Source organism: Lissotriton helveticus, chromosome 5_1, assembly GCF_964261635.1.
Source record: "Lissotriton helveticus chromosome 5_1, aLisHel1.1, whole genome shotgun sequence".
NCBI lineage: Eukaryota > Metazoa > Chordata > Amphibia > Caudata > Salamandridae > Lissotriton > Lissotriton helveticus.
In genome coordinates, this window is record NC_136065.1 from 1,300,420,150 (window position 1) to 1,300,445,602 (window position 25,453).

The following is a 25,453-nucleotide window of genomic DNA, read 5'->3' on the forward strand; positions in this document are numbered from 1 at the left end:
CTTCCTGGGCTGGGCCCGGGGATTTCCCTGCAGGCCTGCTGAGCTCACCTGGTGGCTGAGCTCACCTGGTGGCGGGGCTGAACAGGGGGCGGAGCTCCGCCTCCATGACCGGTGAGTATGAAAGGCGTCTCCCCTGAGCCCTGTCTCAGGTGACTCTCGCTACACAGGTCGCATTCAGTCTCTCCGCGCCTCTTCGCTCAGACGACTTTTTCAGAGCTCTTAATACGACTTTAAATATTTTTTTTTTACCCAAAATAACAATTACGTGTAGGTAATTACGTGATGTGTCCAGGATCACACAATTTGGATTAGGGATTAATTAAAAAACAATATTGGAGTTTCACAGCTGCTAATCTAGCAACCAGACCACAACACTTCCTCTGCTTCTGGAGAATACCTGCTGATAGTGCAAGGTAAGTCGTTTATTATCACATGTTCACACGGTATGTGCATTAGCAGGAGACTAACGTATACTGTTCTATGCATGACTTTATAGTTATTCATTTCATATTGTAGTGTTGTTCCATTTCACTTATTCAGGATTAAAGAAGGTAACTTTCTGTCCTTGGAACGGCATATTAGAAATGCGCACGCAGTGCCTGCACTGTGTGTATGCACCAATGTGGTCACATGAGAGGCTGACAACTGTGCCAACCACATAATGGCGTCATTCACACGGTGAGGTCACTCGTCTAGTGATGTCATCCACTCCAGTGCACACTGGCCTGCGACATTAACGATCAGACATGTTTCAGGGGATAGACAATGCCATTCCACCAAACGACTTCCGGTGGAGCATGAGCGGATATCATTTTAACAGTCTGCTGCCTGGCTTTGCCCATCAGGAGGTTAAGTACCTACTCAGTGGGGAAGCTAAGGCCCTTATTATGAGTCTGGTGGTCCATGGACCGCCAGACTCACGGTGGGGGTCTCCCATCAGCTGCGGCCTGTGCAGGTAAGAGCGGTGGGGCCGGGTGAGGGTTGATTTCGACCGTCAATGACCAGGGAAAATTAAATAAATAATGAATTTTCCCTCGTCGTCGTCTGTCGAAATCCGCCCTCACCCGTCCCCACCGCTCTACCTACATGGGCTACGGCTGCTCTTGATCACCCTATTATAACTAAGGTGGTCGGGCCACCCTGGGACCGCTGCAACTAGCAGGATACCACCATTCCCCGGCAGTTGCACGGCGGTCCTGATGCCGCAATATGCTTGGTGCTATTACGAGTTTCCTCTCCCCTATGGTTTTCAAGGCAGTGATCTTGCAATAAAAACTGTGGCGGAGAGAAAACAAAGGGAGCTCTGTACAGCTCCCTCGTGCCTCATGCCATGTGGATGCACACTGTGTTCATGCACCCCAAAACCTGCACGGCATGGACTGCAGCAGACCATACCTTGCAGGTACTACCTTTGATGTTCATAGACACCGCCCTCGGAACGCCAAATTAGTAGAAAACTCCTGATCTGGTGGGAGGCGCACAGCCAAACTCATTGAATGGCCATTAGTTTTTCTTAGCTGACCCCCTCTTTCACTCTGATAATTTATTTACATAACATGTTATGCAGCACCACTAGGCGCGGGAATTAAGGCTGGGAGGGGGTGCTGCAGAACCCCCAAATTAACCAAGCTGGAGTTCAGAAGCTGAATTTGCTGTAAAGATGCCTTTCAAATTTGCTTTTAATCTTGTTATGTTTGCTGTGTGTTCAAAGATAGAGGGCAAATGCCAGACTATGCCTTTTGAGAAATTGTGCTTATTCTTTTAACATGAATCTTGGTGTTTCCTTTTCTTCCAATGAATGTAAAATTAGAATACTTTTCAGACGACTTTGAAAAGAAAAGTTGTAGAATGTCAGTTTCTTTGTAACACAGCAAAATCTGAACACTTGTAAATGAACGGTACAAATATATATATATTTTTAAATAGTAGTTAGGAAAGCACAAATGGAGCATTTTTTGTAGTCTGAATTGTGATCGAACCGAAGATTTTAATAGGATAAACACAAATCAAGACAGTTTAATTGGTAATGTCCCAATGGTAAATAGTTGCTGAAACTCGATTTCCACGCATTTACTACTCTTGTGCTGAGTAGTTGGGGCTCATTTGCTGCAATAGTTCTTTGTGAAACACTTGGATTTTTTTTCACGGTCCCTATAACTTCAGTGATGTAATATTGATGAAACAATCCCACTCTGAAAATTGTTCCAGCACCACTTGCACCAACTGATCCTAGACACAATTTTCATGTATTGTATGTTTGGGCTTTTTACTAAATTTGTCAGGGTGATGTCGGCCCCACGATTATCTGAAAGTCATAATCTCTAAACAGCGATGCGGAAGATCCGGAGAAAGGGAAAATACAGGAAAGGAGTCACAGGCCAGGCTGATAAAGTATCAACTGCACCAGATACGTTGTTGAGCACTAGGGGGCGCTATAACTTCGGCTGCACTGTAGAACCCTATGTAGGAAGTTACATCCTTAGTCTGTGGTCTCAATTTAGACTCTGTTAGGCAAATATATTTAAATTAGTGTTTTGAGGCATGAGTCAGAACTGCGAGAGAAGGTTTATTAATATGTTATCAGAATACATATAATATGGTATCCTCCCTTCTTTTACCATTTAAAAAAAAAAAAACGTTTTCTTCAGTATTTGCATCTTTGTATTTCTGTCACGTCTGTACTTGCATGTGTTTAAACAGGCATTTTACTGGTCAGTATTGCCATCCATGTGTAATACATAACAGTTTGTTACACAGAAAATACAGCGAAAAACTGCTTTTTTATAACAACATTTACAGCTTTCCCCTGCTTTAAATCTATTTAACGCTTTCAGCTGAAATTCACAAATTCCCTTCTCCCCAGCCTAAGATGAGCTACAGTAACGTGTCCCGATTGCTATCTAGTCAGAAATCATCAGAATCTGAATTCAGCATCAAAAGTGAAGGCGGACTGGCAGATACTGCAGAGAGCAGGGTCCGCAGTGCAGGGCAGATAGAGTTTATTTTGGTCTAGAAATATGCATAGCGCACAATAGATTACAAATTATGTGGCAACGCTTTATTTATGCAAAATGTAATGTGCAACCACATAGTTCTGGAGGCCTTGATTCAGGACTTGGTTGACATTTGATGACTGCTGCTTGTCACGTGTGTGTTCCATCTTTGCCCTGAAGTTTCTTAGTTTTGCTCATTTGTGGAGGCTTTCCCTACAAGGAACCATAGTTTCAGATACATTGGTTTTACTGTGCCCCATTAGTGACTGTTTTGTGTAATTGTAGTGGAAGGTTTGCTGATTTTTGCTTATTGACTCAATATGGCGGTGCCACCACCAAGACAATGCCATTGCACTCAGCTCAAGGTGCAGGATGAGGAAGTCAGTGGGTGGCTCAGGGCACAGGAGTTCTGTAGGTGGAGTTGTACAGCACGGAGATAAATGTCATGTGAGCAGCACTGTTTAAGAAGGGGAGAACCTGGATCCCATGTTGGCCTGAGTGTCAGTAGTCATAAGGAATGCACAGGGGGTGGGGGGGGGGGGGGGGCTGGTGATGCTTGGCTGATGGACAGTTCAATGTGAGGTGATAGTGTTGTACTGCAATATGACTCTGAGGATGAGTTTGTAGCTTGGAAGGCGGAGGTGCATGTTTCTGTTTCCATGTCACTTGGATGCAAGGCCATTGTGGGTGGACATTATGAGCCTATGCTCAGAAGCCCTGACCCGAGAGTTGAGTCACGATGCCACGCGGTGGAGTTTCCTGGAGGACGCGACATATCAGAATAAACAAGCAACTGGCTTTTGTTGCTGATACTTGCAGCGTGTCGTGGTTTTCCTCGATGGTAGTGATGCAGTTTAAAAGTTATATATAGCTCGTGATGCTCCCTTTACGCATGTATTTCTGCTCATTTTCAATTAAACTATATATGGGTATCTTCCTGTTCTTTGCTGTTGCTTTTTGAGCGATTCATGTTGGTTTCTGAAAAACTTAATCAAATACTCAAACATATTCCATTTCCTGTGGAATTGCACATAAAGAATTCTGGAATTTCTCAGATGAACAGCTTTATGCATGTAGATATGTATGTGGTATTTGTATAGCGTGAATCTTGGGAATTAATGAGAAACATCTAATATTAGAAATAACTTGCTGATTAAATTTAAAAAATGTACATGTTCAGCCGTGTTTCCAGAGCCCTTACTCCTGCTTATTCAATTTTGTTTATTTCTGCCCAAATACTAGCAGCAAACATGACAATTCTACACTTGCAGCAAATGAAAAAGTTATGATGCACCACAGTGCAAAGGTGTGTGTGTCCTGTCTAACATAGGGTTTGTACTGGAAGAATCCCCTTCCTGCACAAAATGCTATATCTAGAATTTGAAAAAACATATCAGTCATTGGATATGTCTGTACAGTGTAGCACACATGCAATGTGTGTGTGAAATGTAAGGAAAAATAAAAAACATGTATCCAACTTTGCAGTTGCCTATAGGAAAACTATTTTTTGATTTAAAACCTGATATAACAATCTTTGTAGACCTGGCTTTCCCTCAAACACCATGGCTGGAAGCATTATAAGGCCGAAGTACAACACATAGAACACCCCCTTGATACCATTTACTTTCCAGTACAAAACCTTTTTTGCGTGCATTCAATTAAAGGCAACTCTCCAGTGGTAATACGATTTGCAGTGGAAAGTAAATACTTTATCAGGACAACTGACTTTTCGTCAGTTGTGGCAGCTCAAAGACTTGCTAAATCTGCCGTAATATGTCATGTTATATTGTTATGGGTTTTTGGGTACCATTAAAACTGTGAATAAAGCCAACAATACCTGTTGTTTTATGAAATTCTCTGCAATGGCAAAGGAAATACAATTTACATTAGTCTCCTATCTGATGGACATCAATTTATGTAGCGCACAGCTACTCAATGAGTGTCCCGGCGCTGACATATTCACTGACCATCATGCTGTACCAATCACTGATATGCAAATTCAAAAAGCCATGTCTTAAGATTCCAATTGAAGGAGAGTCCTTTCTTCGTAGCCCGAAGATGAAAAGGAAGAGAATTCCAGTCCCTGGTGGTAAGAAAGTAGAAGGAGGTGCCACCCCACTTCTTCCTTTTTATTCATGGGACCCCGGCCATCATAGCGCCAGAAGAACAAACGGTTCTGCTGGCTGAGAAGGGATAATCCGGTTGGCCAGGTACCACAGACCCATTTGATAGAAGGCCCTGTGAGCCAGCATGAGCCCCTTGAGCCACACTCATTACTTGAGAGGTAGCCAGTGAAGGTCCCTCCAATGAGGACGGGTGTGGCCACCTCTCTGGGGCTTCGGCAGATGTTGCACACGGCATTCTGTACCAGCTGAAGTCTCCTAAATTGATTAGCCCCAATACAGAGAGTTGACATAGTCAAGCAGAGAGGTGATTACCATTTTCTGATGTTGTAGCAGAAGCAAATAAAGACATTTCTTTAGGGTTTTCATAAGTCCAAAACAGGATCCCACAACCCCTGCAACCTTTGGACCAAAAGAGGCTTGATTGTCAAACTTCACCCCTAAATTACGTGTGATGTTGACTGGGGCAGGCGGGGGAGGAACGAAGCTAGGCCAGCATTTACCATCCCAGATGGGTGGGGGTAGGCCGAATAACAAAATATTGACATAATAAAAAGACTTTGATGATCTAAACTATGTTTTTTTGGTTGTGCTCGCAGTAAAAGTTCTCCAATTTAAGGATTATTTGAGCTGAGAACCCAGGTGAGGTTGTGATTGATACAGGTACGCTCGGACCGGAACACTTTTAAACTGTCATTTCCCCCCTGCCCACAATGTTTTATCATGCCCTCCTTTTTCACTCTGAACATTTGTGTGTCAGATTTGTTTTCCAACTCATATTTCTGGGATTTTCTGTACTGTTATTTTATCACTTATTGAGGACGTCCTTGATGGAATTGTTGTCTCAGAGCTTGGACACGTTTCCATCACACACAGTATTTGTATGTGGTGTGTTACCAAAACAACCAGATTCGGATCATATTACCGGCTGTTCAGCAATGCCCCCCCCCCCCCCCCCCGCGCCCCCCTCATGCTGCTCACAATCCTTCGATAAACGTGGAGAGCAGATCCCCTGTCTAAGTTTGCTAGGCTGGCTGCACAAATATGGCGTTTGTTATAATGTTTCATATTTTAAAGATAATGAACTAAGAGGGTGCACAGAATTCAAGATTTACAAATGAGGCCAGCGCTACTAACTAACTCTAAGGGAAGGAGGCCTGTCTCGCGCTCTCTGAACGAGCAGCGTCTGGAATGAAGACGGGCAGGTTTGGCAAAGAAAGAGATGAAAAGGAAGTCTGCGTGACGGCTTCTTCCTTCTAGTTTAGAGGCGGGTCAGCCTGCAGGGAGCAGGGAGGGCTCTTCGCCACTGTTAAGGCCGGAGAGTCAGCTCATGCAGGCCATTGCCTGTGACAGGCTGCCAGCCTAGGGGCGAGCCTGTTTAATGATAGTTGAATGCTAAAATACTGGCCGCATGGGGAGGAGCCCCAGTTACATGTGGGGAAAACCTCTGACAGGTCAACAGAGATAGGCCAGGTCCTGCTTCCACCCATCCCGCGCAGCGTCCCCCCCCCCCCCCCGCTGGGCGTGTCCTTTGGCCTTCTGCCAAAAAGGGTGGGCTGCGGGGCCAATACTCTTTTGCCAACCCTACTGCTCGCAGCCTATGAGAGAGGAGGAAGACCCATATGGAAATAGCACCTTGATTTCTTAATTACTTTTCATCACAGTCACATTACAGCATCGACCTCTGGGGGCAGTGACCATTCAGGGGTTGGAGAAGCCTTTCTGAACTCGGGTCTCGGGTATGGAAAGAGCAGAGTTGTTGAAAATCAGTTTTTTCAGTGATACGTAGCAGTTAAGTTCCTGTCAGGTAGATGGGTCTCCCTTCATTTCTAAGGAGTGGGTCAAAGGAAGCATAGAGGAAGGAGAATGAAGACAACTCTAGACCTGCCAAATCACCCGGTGCCAGTGTGTGGCAGCCCACACAGTATTGGCAGCCCTGCCAAGTACCACGCATCATGCTTGATACTAATGCTTTCCATTGTGGTTGTCCGCATCACTGCACTGAAATGCAAAGTCACGCATTATTGAGCCTCTTCAGCTGTCAAGCGGGAGAGCTTCTAAAGGACCACTCACTGACTGAACAAAGCTGGAGTGGCAGCGCGCCGTCCACGCTGCTTCGGCAGGCTTGGGGGCTGGCTGGCTACTACAAATAATTCTGCTACAAATGTAACATAATAACCATGATTCACCCAACACCGGCGCTGCGTTACTGGATACTGATTCACAGACATCACAAGGAGTCAGTGACCAATGGCTACTGCAGAGACAGCCAGGTGTGACAGTTTAGTTATTCATGAATACAATTTGGCAATGACAGCACAGCCCGATGCTTCTCGCACCACGCTGTGTAGTGTGGGGGTAATCTGTAATGATCATATTTATATTTTGCTGGTTTTGGATCTGACCCCCCAGATGACCCAAGGGACCGCAGCCATCGCTGGAGTGAACGTGGTGCCACACTAGCCCAGAGCACTGCCCACTGTGCAGCCTCATGAATGCCTGTTGCCGCAAGCAGCTAGTAGAATCATGGACGAACCACGGCCGCTTGCGGGGGGAGTCATTGCAACCAAGCCTGTACCGAATTGGCGCTTTCAAACACACGCATGTAAATGGAGTCTCTGGTAGCTCCTTCTTATTAATATTCTCTTTTTTAGAGCACAAGGTCATGATCATTCTCAGCTGCCCTGTGTAAGTTAAAGCTGAGCTCTGCAGTCACTGCAGTATGTCTGCTCTGTAAGTTGAGTTCAGCGTTACGGAGTCAGCCGCACAAACTCATTTTGGGATGAGGCTGGTGGCCCAACTCTACTTGTACTTTGTTCCAGCGCAGAACATCACTAAGTCAGCAGTATGTGTACCATGTCGATCACAGAACTGTGTTTTATGAAGGTAGCTCAGTGGGTTACTGCTTTTATCCCTGGCACTAGGTTAGTGCCCTCCCATTTCAGGTGCTTTGCAGCAGTTTCAAGAACTTCTTCGAGTTTCTCATTTCTTAAATGGGGTGGTATTTCTGCTATTTATCAATTTCCAAGGACTTCATTGCTTGATTTTGCTCGCAAGAAAGTGTCACTTTTAGTGTCACACATTTGGTTGTTGAATTCCACTCACAAGTACTCACAAGTACACTGAAAACATGAAAATGTCACACATAGACAATAACTTGAAACCTTGGCAGCTATGGTTTCCCTTATCTTCATTGCTTGATTTCGCAAGTGAGAAACTGTCTCTCATAGTTGTTGAATATCACTCATAATTATACTGAAATTATGAAAATGTCACACATAAGCAATCTGAAGCCATGGCAGCTAGGGATTAGCACTCTTCACATAGTCTCCAGCTGAAGAGCTCCTATCACATGATACAGGAAAAAGGGCCAAACAAAGATTAATATCCAGAAAGTCCTCCCTAATAAATGTAAAAAGAAATCAAAACTTTTTGATTGATACCATGAGAAACTCCAGGCGCTGATTCACTCACTCCTGCCTGATTTGTTCTACAAATTTCTGTTTGGTTACTTGATTCACTCTGACTATATACCTAATAAACCTAATTTATTTTTTATCTTTTCTGAAACTGTACTAACTAATGAGGGGTCATCTTTGTAATTCCAATTTAACATGGTGGTTGTGAGGATGGTCTCATGGACTTGTGACACAGGAGACCAAAACGTCGATGCCTAGTCCAACTCTGCCTATGTGAATCGACTGGATCATCATCTTTTTACCGTTTAGTCTTTATGGTGGACTGTGTTTGACATTTATTAGAGTGGACTTTCTGGACATTAAACTTTAGTTTTCTCATTCCACCATTGAAATTAATCCGACATGGTTAATATTTTATTGGATTTTTTTTATTTGTACCCCAATATCAAATATATTGAATATGAGGAGTTATCTATTTTTGTGTGCGCCTTTTTCAGGATTAATTCCTTCACACATATACACAATTTTGTTTCAATTCACTTACCAACTGTCACTTGTGGGACAGACAACTCACCGAATTAATTTTTTTAATTTCTGGTTGTAAGTATGTCTAGGCAGTGAACTCCGCTCCGCTCATGGAGTTTGTGGAGTTTTCTGCTCTACGCGTTACACATTCATCAACTTGAAGTTGGCGAGCGTGAGCGATAAAAATCCACCTCCCGTCGAGAATTTTCTTCGTTGTCGATCGTCAACATCAATTTGTCAAGTGTGAGCATGGAAAATCAACCTGCCCGGCGAGATTTCTCTACGTGGGACGTCAGATTTCCCATTGTGAGTGGGCGGGTATGCTCGTTGCGAAAACGTCCGTTCGCATTGAGAAAGCTGCTGTTTGAGGAAAGATCTACTCGAGCGGCAGAAAGGAAACACTGGCCGCTTGCGCTGTACATGGTGCTGTTCGCGATGATTGCACAATGCAGACAAGCACCTGGCACTGAAAATCACTGCAAACAGCATTTATCTAAAGAAACTCCGCTGCTTGTGGAGCTCCGCGTAGCGGGGTAGGTGTTTTTTTGTATGCGGAACTCCTCGAACTCCATCTAGGCTTAGTTGTAGATAATTCCCTTGTTGGCCTCTGACCTTTAATCACTGCTACCACACGATGGCACGAAAGATGATTTGAAAACCCCATCACAGAGTGGATTTCCAGCTCATATGTATAGGCTCTTCACAGCCAGTGTCCATTACGGGGTGTGATAGCCCCTAAGACATAGGTGGCATGATTAGACATTATTTTTTTTTTTTTAAGTGGAGGGGTTGGTAGAAGTACATTAGGCCTCCTCGCACATAGTAAAATATTTTTAGAAACTGTCAGGACTGCTACTCATAAGTAATTAGCAATTCATTTCCAATGCCTCAATTTTCAACTCTACTATATTGTTTATGGCTTAAAATCTATATGGCCTCACTTAATGACCATCTGACTATGGAAGGCTGACCAAGGGATCCAAAAAACCCTGAATAGTGTATGGTCCATTGAAAGATTTACCTATCCACAAATGTATTGTTTGTTACAATTCTGTTTCATCCCTTCTTTCTAATTCTCTCTATCGTACCGGCACCCACCAATGTAGTGCACCCATTTGAACTCGTACACTGTGCACTTTATACATTGCAGAAGACTCTGATTACCACATTTCAGTTAAGAGGGAAATGTACAATAGCGTAACTATTGAAAAGCTATAAATGTTCTTCACAGTGACAGCAATTAAAGAACTTTAATATGAGCCATTGTATCCATATTTATTTAAGTTTTCTTTTCCCTCAGGATCAAAATGGAGCCGCCTGATTGTTTAGCCGAAACTGAGCCAAACCCCTTGGGAAGCCTGCGGCAGCTAGATAGGCAAGAGGCGAAGAAGGTTTTAGAAATTTACGTCAAACGCAGTTTAAGCAATTGCGAGGCGAAAACCAGGGGCTACTTGATCACTCCAGTCGATTTGTCTAATCAAAGAACAGAGACGAAAAGATGGAGGAAAGTGGAAAGGTCTATGAGTGACTTTGGGAAATATCCGGGGCGCAGAAATAAGGAAACACTACTAGACAAGAGCAAATCACAAGCCAGAACTGAAATAGAGGCCAAAAATGCAGATGCAAGGAATGATCAGATGAAGCCATCGCAGACTGAAGCAGGGGTGGAAGATGGGAGCACCAGAGGCAAACCCATCCAGAAAGTAAAACAGGGGAAAGGTCAGCAGTCCTGGCTAAAGAGCCTCTTAAGTTTCTTCACCAAGAGAAAAGATGATGGACCTAAAAACAACTCAAAGACAATGCACACCGATTCCAATGGAAACCACCTTCATGGGTGCGAGGAGCAGGGTTCGTCCGTTGACCTATGTACATCCTGTCAAGGATTAGTCAAGAGTAACAAAAGAAAGAGCAGCATCAAGAAAGCCTTCTCCTTCAAGAAAAATGTAACTGAAGTGGAGAAGCGGTCCAGTCTGAAGGACATAGGTAGAAAATCGATGCGACCGAACCACCTTCCACTGAAACAGGTCAACCTGCCAAGGAAAGAAGGTAGGAGCCCTCTGTATATGAATACAAAACGGTCTTAAGGGTCTCATTGAGGGCAGTTAGGGATAGTATTTACTGTTCCTTTTTTGCTGAGCTCACCCATGTTGTGATTTAATCCAGCAGACTATCTAGCGCCAGACGTACGACCTATTTTTGCTGTCGCAAACGGGAAAATGGCTAGTTTGCGACCGCAAAAAAGGGTCCTGGCATGTACAAACACTATTTTGCAAGTCGGTGCCTTGCAAAATAGCATTTGTTACTTGCTACTAGGAAGGGGCGTCCCTGCCTAATAGCGAGTCACAATTGAGTGTGCCATTGTTTTGCGACCGCTTGAAGTTTACCATCTACTTCAAGTAGGTGGTCAGCCACTCGCAAACGGGAAGGGGTAACCAGGGCACCCCTTTCCCTTTGTGAGTGTGTGCACATTTTTTTTAAGCCCATGCATGTCTATTAAAGAGGTTCAGTAATGATGTTCTGTTGTGAAGTCTAACTTATGGTATTGCCATCTTTGGCTGAGACCAACATCTGAACTAGTGAGGTAGCTTGGTGCTTCCTTTGACATAGATTCTTTTTAGTGCGTTAAATATTCTGATACTCTATAGCTATTGATGCAATAATCTGTATATTGTTTCACTTTGATCAGGTACCCTAATAGGAACCCATTTATGTTTGTAGGTGACCGAAACAATGACTCCTACTATTCAAGTGTGTCTGCCGAGATTGAGCAGATTGTAAAGCAGAATGAGAACGACCAAGGCCGCCTGCGTCTTGCCAGCTCCCATGAGGATCTAGAGTACGAAGAAAAAGGTATGTGACTTAAAATACACGGCACAGGTGAGGGCCTCATTGCACTTCTCTGCATTCCTCCCAGGCTTGCTTTGTGTATGCATGGTCTATCAGACAAAATGCTATTTTGACTGCAGTTCTGAAAAACTTTGCACCATTCTGGCAGCAGCAAATGGCAAATGGCGTACTTCAGAAATGCTACCGCACATTAACAATATCCCTTTGGCTGCTACAAGTGTCATTCATGGGAGGGTACATAGGTGTTTGTACTGCACCCGTCTTGTTGGAGACTCTAATTAAGCAATGTTCAGAGAAAAGGTATCACTGCTAACTATGTGGTAGCATAATTGCTGTGTAGGAGTTGGATTATAGACTCTGTATGCTAGGCGACTAACTAACTGCAAGACCTACCGTAGGCATCTTTCCAAAACAACAGTTGGTGGACAGAATGCAGAACAATGTCATACATTCACACCAGTACAGAGATCTGGGCCTAAATCCATAGTTTATTTGCTCACCATGCCATTCCAGTTTGAACCCAGCCATATGCAAATCAGTCTTGACCCTGTGCCCCATGGGAACAGTCCTGCCCGAACTGCCAAGCCAGGTCCTCCCTGGACTGGACTGGAAACAAGCATCCTAGCCCTCACCAGCCAGGCAAGCTTGATTCCAGTGGCATGGAGAGCACAGGACTCAGGTCTGAGCATACCCGTCCCACTTGGGGTGACAAATGCAGAAACAACAGTTGATGGACAGAATGCAGAACAATGTCACACATTCACCCCAGTACAGAGATCTGGTATCGCTTTGTTCGCCCTAAGTTGGCAGGGTGCCCAGACGTGGGTCCCTTGCTCACTTTGCCACTGGATTCAAGATAGCCTGGCTGATGATGGTTATGAACCCGAAACCGGTCCCAGGATGCTTGTTTCCGGTCCAGGTAAGACATGGCTTGGCAATTCGGGCTGGACTGTTCCCATGAGGCACAGGGTCATACTGATTTGCATATGGCCATGTCTGAACTGGGGTGGTGGAGTGAGCTAAAGAATGACGATGGATTAAACCCAGGTCAATTGATTGGGGGTGAGTGTTTGAATTGCTCTAGCGCTCTGGCCATCATCCCCTTTGGTATCGCATCAGCATCTTGCCAGCACAGGATTAGTGATGTGTGTTTTGTAGAGGGAGCAGAATGTATCAATGCGCACGTGCAGTCCTATGCATATGGGAAGTTGAATAAGTGAGGCTTTATATCACGTCAGAGGTTCCTGAGGTCCCATTTGAGTGTGAGACCGGTAGTAAGGCTCTGGGTGTGCGGTAAGGCTGAAAGACCTTTCTGATGATTCTAGGAGAATGACCACCCAGTCCATTTGGCAGTAGACACAAGGTCTTGAATTGAGATCTCTCGTCTGTCCAGCACCAATATTTCACCATCAGAGCATATGAGATATGGCCCAGAGTCTTGGATAAAATACCAAGTGGGTTACATGGTTCTGACCTGCTGATGTATGAAAGACATCATTTATAGGCAATCAGCAGACAGCATTTCACTAGTCCAATGGTGACAGTGCAGTGACAAAGACTGAGGCAATATTTTGTACAAGCGGTGGACAAGCTAAAGATGAAAGAGATGTAGAAGCTATCCCTGGTGGTTGCATTTTCTTCATAAGAAGATTAAATAAAACCGTTCTTCCAAACTGTAATGTTGTACAGGTACAGGGTGAACCCCAATTGAGCGAAAATAAGAGGAACAAAGTATCCAAGGGATACATGGGCAGGAATATTGAGGCAAATATGGTGGTGTTGCACTCATCACTGGCCACTTTTGTTTATTTACTTACTGCATTTTCATAGCGCGGGTCTAGGGTTGATGAATGACCATGTGCCCTTGCCCTTCTGGTTGGCACCAGTTCTATGGGGGTGCTAAGGCTTTGATAGGTAGATAAGAGGTCTTTCGTAAAGGTATCATCCATTCCACCATCAATGAGGAAGAAATCCATGGCATTTTCTGACCAGAAGAGGTGCTGCTAGTTCAGAATCCAGAGTCATGGAATTAAGGAGAGGTTGATATCAACGCTGTGCCACTCGGCTGGGTTTGTTGTTAGTATTGTTGAGTAAATGCCACAACATCCATGCCCTTGGGCGAAGCCATTGGACTTGCCACTAGCCCAAGTCTTCACAAGTTCTAGGTTGATCGATCCGAGATTATGAGAACATGTTTTGCTCGGCTGCATTTACTCATCAGTGTAAGAGACATCTTGTTAATACATTGTTTGCTTTTGTAGAACTCCTGATACGAAAGATTGCATCTATGCTTCAGAAGAAGGGCGACGAATGGGACAAGAAGGTGAGACATTCACTTCTCATCACGTTTCCTATCACTGAATGCCTTATTGTCTACACTGCTTTTGCATCAGCGTCTCTGAGTATGGATTTTAAACCCTCTTTTGCTTCTTCGCAAGAAGTATACCATTATTTTTCAGTTATCGCGAGGTTTTTGTGAAGGGTTATTCTTCTCTATGTTGAAAGGTTCCTTTCTCAAAGAGCCCTCGTTAAATCACTCAGAGCTGCCGTTTTCATTTTCATATTGTTATAGAACAGTGTTTTCCATTACTGTGTTTTCACACGTCGTTTAGTATTTGTTTCATTGTATGATTTATTAAAGGGAACATACTCTATAAAAACATAAAATATGTTTCTCCTTGCCGTTAATGTTTTTGCATCTGCTGGATTTTAAAAACAATCTATCAGTTCTATTTTTGAATGTGTTGTTAGCAGTGCTTTAAATGGGCCGGTACTGTCCGGTACTGAGTACCGGCACTTTTTTATTTTGCGAGGGAGAGTACCGGGACTTCTTACGCGAATCGTAATACTTTTAATTGGAGAGTACCTGCACTTCTCAAAAACAAGCAGGTTCTCTGCTACAGAGTACCGGCACTTCTATTTTTCCATTTCAAGCACTGGTTGTTAGTATTGATTTACGCGGGCTTCACTCCCTTAAGTGAACTGCCTTAAATCCTGAAACATGGTGAGACTCAAGGAAAGAGAGTAAAATCAAAAATAGATCAGGGGCGTAGCTAAAAATGGTGCACAGGTGCAGTGGCACCGGGACCCTAACCTATGAGGATCCCTCTGCTTTCCAGATATGGGTGTTTTTACTCCCCAGCACGGGGTTAGGGGACCCATTTTCCATACTTTCGTATTTTTACTGCTCAACTAGGCCCCACCCTGGCGCCTGCGAATCACACAGCCACCATAACACACACCAGAGCGCCCCCACCATTGTTTGCGGATTTGTGTGGATATCTGGTTGTGACCACTTTAAAGCATTCCACAGCAGCACAGTTTTCCATCTTCCACTATCGAAATTATCCGTTTGGTCCTATCCACTTCAATGACTGTAAAATGCTGCTCGGAACTTTCATATGAATATAACTTTAAACATAAGTTAAAAATACTGCCTTCTCCCTCAGTCAAAAGGCGTTTTAAAAAGCATTTTCTTTTGCTCGTTACAGCATGATGGGGCAGTGTGTCAGTCCTCTTCAGCTATTGGCCACTTTCACTGTGTGTGACAGAATTTTACTCTTCCACAAGGAGCACCTCTGCAAAAAAAAAAGTAGCTCCCTTCAATGCTAGGGACGATGATGTCAAGGCGTGCTTTTAAAATGGTGTTGCTTTTAGCCTTTGTTTATGTTGCTGAGAGCCCAGCAGCTCCTCCAACAATAACGTTTTACAAAAAGCATGACGAAAAAAGCATTGGCAAAGCCAACAGTATGGCTGCAAACGTCACACATGTTAGCTTTTCCAATGCTTGTTTAACAATTCAGATATGGCACAATCACCCACTGCTTTCATGTCCTAAAAGCATCTAATGGATAAGACGAGGATTGGGATGAAGAAGGGTTGCAAAGTGGTGGAGCAGCCTAGCATCCTCTTGCCCCCTCCCCCTTCCAAAATGCTGCATTTTTGCCACACTCCTATTTCTTGCCCATTGGCTAGGGCGGAGGCTAAGCTGAGGCAGAACAGCTGTTGGGAGTGTTACCAAGTCCAGGCAAGCCTCTTTCCAGTATCCTTTTTCGGATTGATTAGACGCATTAATTGCTTTGACAACACTTTTGCTGTTGAGTAGAATAGTAAATAATGTATGGAATAAAGTACCCAGTGCCAAACATTATAAGGATATTGCAATATACAGAGGAGTTCCTTGACAATATATAGGAACACGGCTCAGAGTTCCTCTATAAGGTTATGGAATTTTGTGGTGACTTGCATACCCTTTTAATGTACGGCATATCGTATTTTATTGCTTATAAATACGTGGCCTTACCATCACCATTCCCACAGACTACTTAAATCCTTGGTACCTAACACTTTCACTTGAAATAGCTTGTATGGTTGGAGACATGAAGAACGAAAAAGTAATCTGTAGCGTGAAATTAAACATACCTGAAATCAGTTAGTCATTTGTTGCAAACATATTAGAATCAGTTTAATGTAAATCTGATTTAAAAATGCTGTAGGTTGGAATACGTAGAAACACAGAGATCTTTTCTTTCCTCTGATGATGTTAAAAAATAAACATGTTGCAATAAACAGCTCATTTCTGCTGATCAGTGTATATTTTAGAAGAAAAAAAATCAGAAAAAGTAAAATTAAGTTCCCTTTTGTCTTCTTTAATTTGTGGTTCTGTTTCCTGCCTTTTACTTTGACTGCTGGCAGCAGACATTATGATGTCACAATTCAACTCTAATAAGTTATTGCAGTTAAGCAGCTATCTAATTTCATTATTACACCAAAGAGATCACAACTAATAAGGAAAGTAGAGGCAGGGTTTTATATAGAGATTGCAGGTTCCCATGTATACATGTTATTATACTCACCTCAGACTCCTCGTTATTAACCTAAGAAAAATGGAAATCAGTTTTGTCCATAAAGAGATGAATGTGCAACCCTTAACTTCTCTATATATTTCCATGGTAGGAACATTAATACACTGAGCTGAGTTAACGACTGAAGGATAGCTTGGTGGGTTAAGGCACCTGCTGCATTGATCTGTTTGTGTATCTAGGAGTTTTTAAAGTTCAATACTGAAATATATATCAGATGGTTAATGAGGCTACTCCGTTGAACAGCATGTAATCCACAGATTACTGCCGTGATTCTTTGAAGAATGCTCAGTGGGTTGACAGATCCAGGTGCCAGTTGCAAGATAGTTTCCATTCTGGGTAACATAACTTATTGGGTAATTAGTCCACTGCAATGTACTGATTGTAATGGGCACAGCATACGTTTGAATCCGTGCAAGGCTATCGCCAGCTGGGTAGTAATTAACACGCTTTACCAAGTGGTAAGGAAAATGGCCAGAATTGCAACACAGCCCATGGTGTCCTTCAGTCCTCTGACCGACACACATAACTATCCAAATGGAGATGGCAATGCGTGTTAGCTGATTGCCTTCCAATAAGTGACTACAGATACGGCTTGAGCCATCTCTCTTTCCAGCCCATGTTCACTCCCCGTCAGAGCGAATGTGCTCCTGCTCTGGCTTACCGAGGGCAGTCTAGTCTACCAATCTGCCCAAACCCTGAGGCTGGTTTAGAAAACAGTGCAGTCCTAATCTATGGTAAAAGAATGTGCAATATGCTGACGAGGTGAAAGTCCAGCCTCTCAGCAGTCAAAGCGGTTGCCAGTCATGTAATCACTGAGCTGGTCGCTGAAACTCAGTGTGTTGAATCTCGGTGTTCCTATAAAGGTACAATCCTACTTAAATCATCCGCAGCCACCATATTGCCCTGGGTGCTCTCAGACCGGCTCCCTTTGCCAACTCTTAGAAGAACACATGCTTGCTGGACACTAGCGTCTAGGGAGTCCCTTCCTTGGAACTCAAACTGGGGAGGTCCCGATGGAGCATCGGTGGTCATCAGGAGCTGGTTAAGGGCACGCTCCACAAAACCTAACGTCAGTCTTTGAACATGTAGACCACACTATGATCCGTCAGTGGGAGAGTTTCCCTTGAGTGTTTTTTTCCTTCTCTCACACCGGCCCACACAACGATGCGTGGCCTTTTTAATGTGAATTTTCAAGCAGAATTTGAAACCTCTTTATTCTATGTAGCCTAAATGGATTTAAAAGGTATTTCCAGCTTTACAAGATGGGTCAGCTTCATAAACAAGGCGACTGATCTTTCTCCAGGCAATGCCATATATATACCCTGACAGCTGGGCTGCACTTTAAACGGGTCACCCAGTGATCGATTTCACACTTCAGAAAGCCCCAGACGACGTCATCACAACAAAGCAACAATCTAGATCTGTAATTACAGTGTTTTCCCTCTACAGTAGATGGCCCCTGTAACCGGAAATCCACAGCTAGTAGAATTGCAGCGCAAAGAGTAAGGACTGTCCACGTCAACTCTCATCCCATGTTCTGACGTCAGTGTAGGCTTTAGTTCACTCTATCTAAATATAGCAGTGTGGGGCGGGTGTCGGTTTGTACTTGTCTTGTTCTGAAAGTATGTCTGTGGAGCTCATGGGTAGGTTTTTCAAACATGCTTTGAAACATGCATAAGGCACAGCTCTCACAATCTAGAATAACAGCTGTGCTGCACTGTTTGTGAATGCTACTGTGGATAACTTTGCAACTACTTGCCGTCCAAGTTATGAGTCCCAAGCCGAAAAGCTATTTTTGAGTATTTGTTATACTGCTTCCCCAGAGTTTTTGGCATATTGCTATGGGGCACCCGTGAATGCTGCCAGTATCAGGAACCTAACCCTGAAGGTGACAGGAGAATATTAGAGGAACCACCTTTTTAGGTCATGTCTACCAGACCACTTTTAGCTGTCTGTTTGCAAAACAGCTCCGGTGGACCATACCAAAAACTTACAGTGGGCTTATTATAGCCCACCCATTGTCTGACATTGGTTTGATTCGTTATGTATTGTCACTTGCTTGTTTCTTATTCAATAGTTGGCCTCTTTCTTCTCCCCTGTGATCGTCCTTTGGAGCATAGCCTCTTTACCATCCTTTCGATTATCTTACGTCGATCTTTCCACTGCTCACATTTTAAGATCTACTTTTTTCTTTTCCATTAAGTCCTGTATTAGAGTGCATGTGCTTTATTGCTCTTACTAGTATGCAACTTTCTTCCCCTCGTTGCTTCCTCTTCACCCGCCCCTCGACCGCTCCTTCATTGCACCCTCACTCCATCTAGGTCCATTAAGAAAGATATTTTATTTATTTCATGATTTTTTAGGGCTGTGCTGCTCCACAACTTTAAACACCTCTGTTGGTCCCTTGACCACCACGAAGGCTCCCATTGCTTCCACCCACCCGCCCCCACCTGCTCCTCCATTGTTCTGTCAACCTTGCAATAATTTAAATACTTTATTATGTGTTTTTTGTGGATGGGTGGGCATCTGCTATTTGCAGTTGGTCTAATCTGGATTGCAAAAATTGAGTTTGCAAAAATAAAATGTGTTTTTTTAAAATTTATAGATCCACTGGTGTCTGCCATCTTGGATCGGTAAATAAGAAAATGGCACCTAGATCAGTCTGTAGGCACACATATGTGTAGTGACGAATGCATGTGCATATGGAATGAAGCAGTTACCAGAAGTGGCCACATCATCTCACCTTTACTTTTTTTCTTTTTCTTATTTTTTTGCTGGTGCTGCCTAGATCTTTCAAAAAGTATTAGGAAAGCCGGAAGGTCAGGCACCCATTTATTCGGTTTACCATTCTCATTATGTCCACTTGCTAAGTCTTGCTGACTTTCTATTTTGTCCTTCTCAGAAAGACAAAAAGCTGTGTCTGCCCCTCTGGGACTCAACACTGGTCATGCTCAGAACTCTGTAGTGGGCACTCATCACACTGAACTTATTTTACTTGCTTTTGAAAACTGCTAAAATAAAGCATGTGAGTTTTCTAATATTCCCTAGTCATGTCTTTAATGTGTGATTTTTTACTTGCATTGCAGATTAAAGAAGACCCCACCTTGAATACATTCTTCAAGGACATGTCCTACAGTTCCTTCAAACAATTAGCAGACATTTACGTGGACAAAGAAGTGAAAAAGAAAAAGGTAGATCAGACCCCCGAGGAGGTGAAGTTTGCATTCACTGTGCACCTCACTGCCAAGGTTGCAGGGGTCTGCCCGCATCCTATAAACCGAATCATGGGCTTTGGTAACCAGTATCTTGAGGACTCATGCGCACAGCTGTCTTACCGAAGGAAATGCTGGGTAAGGAAACTCCACTAACCTTCTACTGTCCTCTCTCTCTTGCATTACTTACCCCAAACTGTCCAAGGAAACGGGCTGCTTCTGCGAAGCATTTACTAAAGGTGGAGTCTGCACCTCCAGGGGCCAGTATTACAGATGACTGCGCCAGCGCGAATTGTCGCTTTGCGCCCGAGTATGTCTATGTTTGTGTGGGTTTGCTTCTGTGCGCTAATACAATATGCGCACAGACGCAAATGTGAAGACATCTAACATGGGCTTCGATTGGAATTCATAGAGCATATTATCAAGCCCATTATCGCCGCTTTATCGGCAGTTTCCTGCCGATAAAAGCGGCGATAATGTAACGCCCTTACTTGATAATATGCCCCAGCGTTCAAAGTTTGTGCCAACATCACGGCGCATTACAGACCGATCCTCTGTAATGCCGTACGGCGCATACTCAGGCGTTGATTAAAAATGGCCTTGGAGGCCCCTACCCAACATCCACTCAGCGCCTGTCCCCAGAGACTAGGGTGTACAAGAAATCAAGAATCTGTTGAAAGGGTTCCCAGCCTTCTGAGAATGCAAGATATGTTAGAAATGTGCCAAATAACATACCGTAACGTAATATAACTTTGTATGAACTGAAATTAATTTTGGGTCGTGATTAAAACAGTCTTCTAAATAACTACACACAAGTTTGTCCACTAGAATGGATAAGAATGATGGCATTTCCTCCTAATCTTCACCTGGTTAATTCAGAATTCTGAGTGCTTCTGTATGAAATGTCTTATTGTTTAGTTAAGTAACAGATCTGCATTGTATTGCATGTTATATTACGACACCCCCCCCCCACCCCCCCCCCCCCCCCCGCCGCCCCCTCTCCCCCCAATGTATTTCTGGTTATTTATTATTCAGGTACACATTATATGGTTAAAGTAAAATATGTATATTTTTTTGCAGGATAAGAACGCAGTTGAAAAAGAAGAGTGCCAAAGTCCAGATTGACAATAGGTTCCCACAGTGGGCGTCCTGATGACGTGAGCCTGGCAGCCAGATTGAAGCATTCCATGAACTTCATTCACTGTTGTCGAGAAATGGAAAGAAATGTGACATACACCAGATATACAGCTTGCACCCGTGGCAAACTCCACAATCACCTTTTTAAACCTCGGAATAGGAATACAATGCCTTGTATGCTTTAAACCGAACTTCTTCTTTTGAATATTGGATGTTTGTCCTTGTGCACAGAATCTGGAGTACAACCGTTAGAGCTGAAAATTAACTGATTAAGGAGCTATAATTGGTGCCCAGTTGGTCTCAGCGTGCAATAAATGACTAATACAGCCAGAGCGACTACGGGTAATAATATCATCCACAGCAATCAACAGGATTAAATGTAAACGATTTAAATGGACCCACAACAGTCACGCTGAGCAACTTCCGAAAGAGTGTTGGACTACACAGCTGTCGGTTGGTAGTGTCAAGATCAGAACTCAACTTTCTGAATCCTGATTGGTTCTTACTATCCTGCAGCCTTAACTGCGGCTCGGTAAATATATTTGAAAGAATGTGGGACAACATTTGGACACGCAACTTGCATTTCTTAATTTCCAAACAGGTAAAGGGAAGTCAACAAATACTGTCCATTTATTACATGAAAGTGATGCTCGGGAGCGGCCTGTGAGCCATACGATGCCTGAAAATCGTCAGTGAACCAATGCATTATTTTTAATGAATGCCTTGCTATAGGTACAGGCAGGTCTCAGATAGTGGGTGCAAATTACACACTGGCTTTCTGTGCCCTGACTGCCATTTTGCAATGTACACTATGTACCAATAGGTCACATCTCAAAAATGCTTATTTGGACAAGATCCCAAAACTCCCTTCATAATGAATATTAACTAGCCAGCTCATTATTTGCAACCCCCTGTGATTGGCTATGTACACAGACCTAACTACCTTCGTTTGAATTCCTAAAAATGACAATATTTTGATTAAAAGTAAAGCAGCAAGTACCCCATAAAGATATAGGCTTTGCTTTTTTTAAAAGTTTGCAATTTGAGGAGACACCAGGGGACAGCTCCCCTTGAAGCCGCTTGACATGTTTCTCTTAGGGTCAGCTGTCCCAGAAGCAGATTCCTCTTTGCAAATCAAATCCCTCCCTCCCTCATCTTGTGAGTTGGTATCTGATCAATGGCAGTCACAATTCATTGATATATGACATTGCTAATTTCAATCAGAAAGGAAGACTCCTTTCATGCTCCCTCTGAATTGCAATTAATAATTATTTCCAGAATTTCTTTTGTCAGAAATTTATTTTTGACTCATAAAAGGGGTATAGTGACCTGTAAAAAACACTTCTGCGAATAACATGGTTTGTGACTGCAAAATAAATTTATACATCAGGCCCCATATTATTTAATACAAATGGACAGAATGTTTCCTTTTAAATATTACATTTTTTACCACTGTGGTGAGTTTACATCTGAATTATAATGTTGTGTGATATAGCTTGACTCTATGTTAAATCTTTTATTCTGACCAGATACCTGGGGCCAGATGTACATAGACTTCCATTTGCGATTTCCTAATAGCGACTTTTTACAATTCGCTATTAGGAAATCGCAAACAGCTATGTACAACAGTGTATTTTACACTGTTTGCGATTCCCAATGAGTCGGGTCCTGCCCCATTAATATTCATGAGCCAGGTCGCAATTACCGACTCATTGCGAATGGCTAGCACTCACAGGGATGGTGGCCTGCTGGGGTGAGCCGACGACAGTGTCTGTGAATGCTTTTTAAATAAAGCAGTTTTTTATTTTGAAATGCATCCTGGTTTTCTTAAAGGAAAACTGGATGTATTTAAAAAAGAAAAATGAAAAGTTTCCTTTTATTTTTTTAGGAGTAGGCAGTGTTCCGTGGGGCCACTTCTTGCTCTTTAAAAATGTTGGAGTCCACATTCACAAAGTGGAAGGGGTTATATGGGGACCCCTTCTTGTTTGCGAATGGGGTACCCTCTCTTTCACGGAGTTGGTAAAATATGAATGTTTTGTGACCGCATTCCAGTCTCAAAACATTCATCATGCCCCTGTGACTTGTTATTAGGACGGGACACCTTTGGCATTCCCCTTCCTAATAGGGACTCGCAAACCCAATTTGTGATTCGGTAATAGCTTACCGAATCACAGATAGGACTTTGTACATTTAAAAATGCTTTTTTCAGGTCGCAATTGGGCTGTTTGCGAGCTGAAAAAACCTTTGTACATCTGGCCCCTGGTTCTGTTTTTGATGGAACAACTTAATCTATTGTCATCCAGAAATTTGAGAAGAAAATAATGGCTACAAATACTCTGCTAGGATGCCTGTTTTTAAACATGTCTACCTCATCGCTTACTGTGTAAGCATGTATATAGATTTTTACATATGTGTTTGTGTAGAGTACTGACATAAATTGACTATGGCATAACATGAATGCACTTCAAAGATTTCTAATATGTGTCTAATCAAAAAATAAATAAAACTCAACATTTCTTTGTGTTTGTTTTTTAAGAGATTATGTGTGTGTTGCCACTTTAATTGAAGTGCGAGCTGGGAAAATAATTTTATGTTGATTGCATGACCAATAAATGTCTGGCAAGGCACAGCCAATTTTATGAGATTAAAATCTTCTGTATAATCTACTTGGGCGTAGTATTAGACAGGCAGGGGCGCACCCATTTTAAGGTGCACTTGTGAGATAACATTCCCAGATAAGAGATATCAGAAGCACAAAACGCTGTGCCACACTATGGATGCTTACTGAAAGGAAGGTATACCCTTAGCACGAAAATACTTTTATTTACTTGAACTACTTACTATTAAAAGTATCCATGTGTTATGTGTGAGTCTTTTTGATAAAATACGCGTCAGGGGGCTGTGCTGAGAAATATCCAACACAAAGCCACACTTATGTTTTGTTATGGACTACACATTTCTAAACTCCCCATTTCTTTTAGCAATATCTCACATTCTTCTCAAATATATCTACGGAGCAGTAGTGATAAGACTGACCAACTGATGATACTGAGCTTCTGAGTCACTAATGATACTAACACACAGCTCAGCAGCTCTCCTTTCTTTCTTATTATGATATTGAACCCCGAGCATACTGAGGTGTTAGTGACACTGAGCCACTGAAGAAATTCGGCAGCTTTTGGTCAATATATTGAGCAACTGACAATACTAAGCCATTAAAGATACTAAGTCACAGATTCTTTTTTTGTTGTAAACTATGTTTTTATTGCAGAGTCATGGGGTATACAAGCAATCATTCCGACATATTAGCCTCTGGCAGCCGCCGTCCACAGATCATAATTGAAACATCACACAGCCATTTAGCCCACAACCCGGAGGTCGGGCGGCATCAGCCATAAAATGCCAGGGACCTAAGGAAGAAAGGAAAAAAATCAACACACGAGAAAGCAATTGTTTCCAGTCGGTATAATGGTCTGTCATCCGCTTTTCTGTATCCCCTCAGTCACCCTTCTCAACAGTTATACTCTTAAAGGAATCCCCAACTCCCCCTCCCACCTCCCTCCCCCCGTACTGCTGTTGGTGTGGGCCTCGTTCAAGCATAGATATCCACATTCAGAAAAGATCCAGGGGTCAATATTCATTCCCAATTGTGCCTCACGGAAGTTCTTACAATGAGACCTCACCCTACTCCTCATCTGCAACCAGATAGTCTTTTAGCGCTTGCACTAGTCCCTCCCACGCCCTCGCCATCTCCATACTCTTTTCATTAGCCGCCCGAGTGGCCTGCTGGAGCCTAATCGTACTTTCACTACGGGCCCACTTCTGTAGTTCATTCGTCCACCTCCTGCTGGATGGGCCCTCCCTCGACTTCCAGTGCCAGGTGATTTCCCTCTGTGCTAAAATGAGGCCCAGGTCAATGAATTTACTAGTGATTTTTGTTTTTGCCGTGTGGGGGAACCAAAGCAGCAAACAGGTCGCCATGTCATATTCCACTTGTCGATCAGTAACTACCCTAAGGAGCTCCCCCACCTCCGACCAATATAGCCCCAGTTTTGGACAGTTCCATAACATGTGGTCTAGTTCCACATCAGGTGCTAGGCATCTAGGGCATGCCGCCCCATGGACCTGGAAGTGCCTCCTAATCTTCCCCGGGGTAAGGTAAGTTCTATGCACTTCAAAAAAGTGTACCAGCTGAAACCGAGCATTTCTGCTCCCCTTCCAAGTTCTCCTCAGAATGTGGCCACATGTCGCATCCGGTATGGGTTTCCCATTGCTCTCCTCCCACTTCTGTTTCAACACTGTAAGTGGTTCTAGGCCCTCATTCAACATTCG

At 43.3% G+C, this 25,453-nt stretch overlaps 2 protein-coding genes across 6 annotated transcripts in view; one reads left to right on the forward strand and one right to left on the reverse strand.

Moving 5' to 3' along the window:
• LOC144753590 (omega-hydroxyceramide transacylase-like) overlaps nucleotides 1-25,453 on the reverse strand; it is an 878,827-nt gene that overhangs the window by 2,995 nt on the left and 850,379 nt on the right. The window lies entirely within an intron of this gene.
• The window catches only part of LOC144755336 (uncharacterized), an 82,389-nt gene continuing 56,936 nt past the window's right edge, over nucleotides 1-25,453 (forward strand). Inside the window, exons 1-6 of one of the 3 annotated variants that reach the window (XR_013594877.1) lie at nucleotides 1-413; nucleotides 10,361-11,106; nucleotides 11,779-11,910; nucleotides 14,169-14,230; nucleotides 19,859-20,376; nucleotides 20,493-23,647. Coding sequence is in view for 1 of the 3 variants with exons in the window: in XM_078644142.1 (XP_078500268.1) it covers nucleotides 10,368-11,106; nucleotides 11,779-11,910; nucleotides 14,169-14,230; nucleotides 19,859-20,122; nucleotides 21,065-21,109 (1,242 nt within the window). In the remaining 2 variants the exon portion in view is untranslated. Of the gene's footprint in view, nucleotides 414-10,360; nucleotides 11,107-11,778; nucleotides 11,911-14,168; nucleotides 14,661-14,854; nucleotides 16,742-19,858; nucleotides 20,377-20,492; nucleotides 23,648-25,453 lie in introns of those variants that run through there. The other 2 variants (XM_078644142.1, XR_013594878.1) reach the window with 2 other exon arrangements.